Source organism: Babylonia areolata, chromosome 21 (genome assembly GCF_041734735.1).
Source record: "Babylonia areolata isolate BAREFJ2019XMU chromosome 21, ASM4173473v1, whole genome shotgun sequence".
NCBI classification, from domain to species: Eukaryota; Metazoa; Mollusca; class Gastropoda; order Neogastropoda; family Buccinidae; genus Babylonia; species Babylonia areolata.
In genome coordinates this window covers 46,315,549-46,318,048 of record NC_134896.1, presented here as the reverse complement: position 1 = coordinate 46,318,048, position 2,500 = coordinate 46,315,549, and the positions used below count along the sequence as shown (strand labels likewise).

General features: G+C 50.8%; 1 protein-coding gene across 3 annotated transcripts in view; it reads left to right on the top strand.

Moving 5' to 3' along the window:
* The window catches only part of LOC143295971 (uncharacterized), a 19,863-nt gene that overhangs the window by 14,995 nt on the left and 2,368 nt on the right, over nt 1-2,500 (top strand). For 2 of the 3 annotated variants that reach the window (XM_076607678.1, XM_076607679.1), the window contains exon 4: nt 1,567-2,500. This exon is cut by the window's right edge and continues 2,368 nt beyond it. In XM_076607678.1, coding sequence (XP_076463793.1) covers nt 1,567-2,099 — 533 coding nt within the window. In that variant the 3' untranslated portion in view covers nt 2,100-2,500. The remainder of the gene's footprint in view (nt 1-1,566) is intronic. The other variant, XR_013057097.1, reaches the window with a different exon arrangement.

Genomic DNA, 2,500 nt, shown 5'->3' with positions numbered 1-2,500 from the left:
TCACCACGTTGTTCTTTACGAACCTGCCCTCAGAGGGAAAGAGAGGGGGGGGGGGGGGTGGAGGGGGTAAAATAGAGGGGTAGGGATACAGACCGATATACAGACAGATCTACAAAGACAGACAAACGGAAAAGGAAATGCAGGCAGAAAATCTCTGTTGATGGGAAGAGGAGGATGCAAGTTTAGCATTTACGTATCGCATTTTTTCTCTCTCTTTTTCGGGTATACTGATGATGTTAACTGATGTGTTGCTTTTTTTCTCTTCTCCACTCTGGGGTGTCTTTGTCATGATTTTAGAACGAGTTCTGTTATCAAGCCTCTCGTCTGTACAGCTTAACGTCGGTCTCACAACTAATGGCAACTAATAGCGACGACGACAACGACGATGATGATGGTGATGGTGGTGGTGGTGAACACAGTTACGGTGTTACACGTCCGTATTCATTGAATTTTTATTTAGTTAGATCTTATTTGTCCTCTCTCTCTCTCTCTCTCTCTCTCTCTCTCTCTCTCTCTCTCTCTCTCTTTAATTCTTGCACTTTGACGAAACTTGATTTCAAATGCAAGAAGGTTCTTCTTATTATTCTTCCGCGTTCCCTGACCACGCTAGATTTTCAGTCCGATCAGGACAGCGAAGTCCGCGGTCCGTCGCAGGGATCCCACCGGTCCCCACAGTTTCTCCTGGAGCTCCACCGGGCTGGGCCATGCCTGGCGTCTCAGAGCATCGAAGGTGGGGCAGGACTGCAGGATATGGGAGGGGGTCTGTGGGCCTGTGTCACAAAGGCACTGGTCAGTATTTGATATCTTCAGACGGTAGAGATGGGAGAGGAGCTGACAGTGCCCCGTTCGCAGTCTGAAGATTGTGACCTGTGCGGCTCTGCTGTCTTTTTCGTCTTCCGGCCCGATGTCCAGACGTTGGCGCCATGCTTTCCGGAAACTGTCTCTCAGTATCGGAAGAAGGTTCGACATAGCAGAGTAATACGGGAAACATGTTTAAAGATATTCATCATTAATGGAACTGAAAATTCCCTGAGGCATGCCGACAAATCCTTCAGGATGTTTGACTTGACCGGGGAATCTACAGAGTCTCTTCACAATGACTTTTCTTCCATGTGTTTTATTTATACTGAGTGGGAAAATCCGTTTATGGCATGATCATCTTGTTCTCTCTCTCTCTCTCTCTCTCTCTCTCTCTCTCTCTCTCTCTCTCTCTGTTTCTCTCTCTCTCTCTCTCTCTCTCTCTGTCTCTCTCTCTCTCACTCTCACTCTCTGTCTGTCTGTCTGTCTGTCTGTCTCTCTCTCTCTAAGTTTGTGTGTGTGTGTGTGTGTGTGTGTGTGTGTGTGTGTGTGTGTGTGTGTGTGTGCAGTTGTTTGTTTTTTGTCTTCCTTCCTTCGTTTTTCTTTCCATCATCATCCGCTCCCCCTCCCCACCTTTTTTTACATCTTATTTTACTTTTTTTCATTGGATTTTTTGTTTTTGTTTTTTACGTCTTTCCTTCCTTCCTTCTCCATATTTATTTCTTGTCTTTTCTGTTCAGTTTGTTTTGTTTTTGTTTTTCCCCACAGGCCAGACGACTCACGAAGCCACCCGCGGTGACCTACGCTACCGTCGCCAGCTGACGCACAACCTTGGTGACGTGTTGGGCCGTTACTGGCCCCTGCTCCTCCTCCTCCCCCTCCCCCTCCCCCAGGCTGGCCACGGGCGATCCTACGTCGCTGCCTCCACCACCACCACCAAGACCAACAACGCCACCTCCCCCAGCACTGCTACCAAGTCTGCTTCAACGACTTCAGCCAGGGGCGGAAACAGAGACGGTGGCGCCTCGCCGGCCGAAAAGGGAAACGCCGCAACTAAGGGCAGTAATTACGGCGATGTTGACCGTGCGACGGGAGAGAACTGTAGGTCAGAGCGGACCGCTGCCACAGCCACACAGGACTCTCATGTCGCCGCCACCGATGCCGCCACGGCCCATGTTCTGGAGAAGGGGGAGGGGGGTGGAGCCGGAGGAGACGGGAGGGTAAGGGAGAGGCGGAGAGGAGGGGGAGGGGTTTGCGGGGGGAGCAGGGTGGGGGGGAAGGGGAGAGGGAGGAAATCCTGAGTGGTGGTGATCACTGAGCTATTGAGGTCGATGGTGGTGATGACGTGTAAATGGGTGTGGTCGGGCGAAGAAGGGACAGAAGACACAGGGTGACGGACACAACGTGACACGGACATCAGAAAGGTGTGGAATGATGGACAAGACGAGTGCAGTGATGGACAAGACGACATCAGAAAGATGTGAGTGATGGACAAGACGAGTGCAGTGATGGACAAGACGACATCAGAAAGATGTGCAGTGATGGACAAGACGACATCAGAAAGATGTGCAGTGATGGACAAGACGTAATGCGTCCGCTTTACGACTTGAGCGAGAGCGCACTGGTTCGAATCACACCGTTAGTCGCTAGTATTTTCTCCCCCTCCACTAGACCTTGAGTGGTGGTCTGGACGCTAGTCATT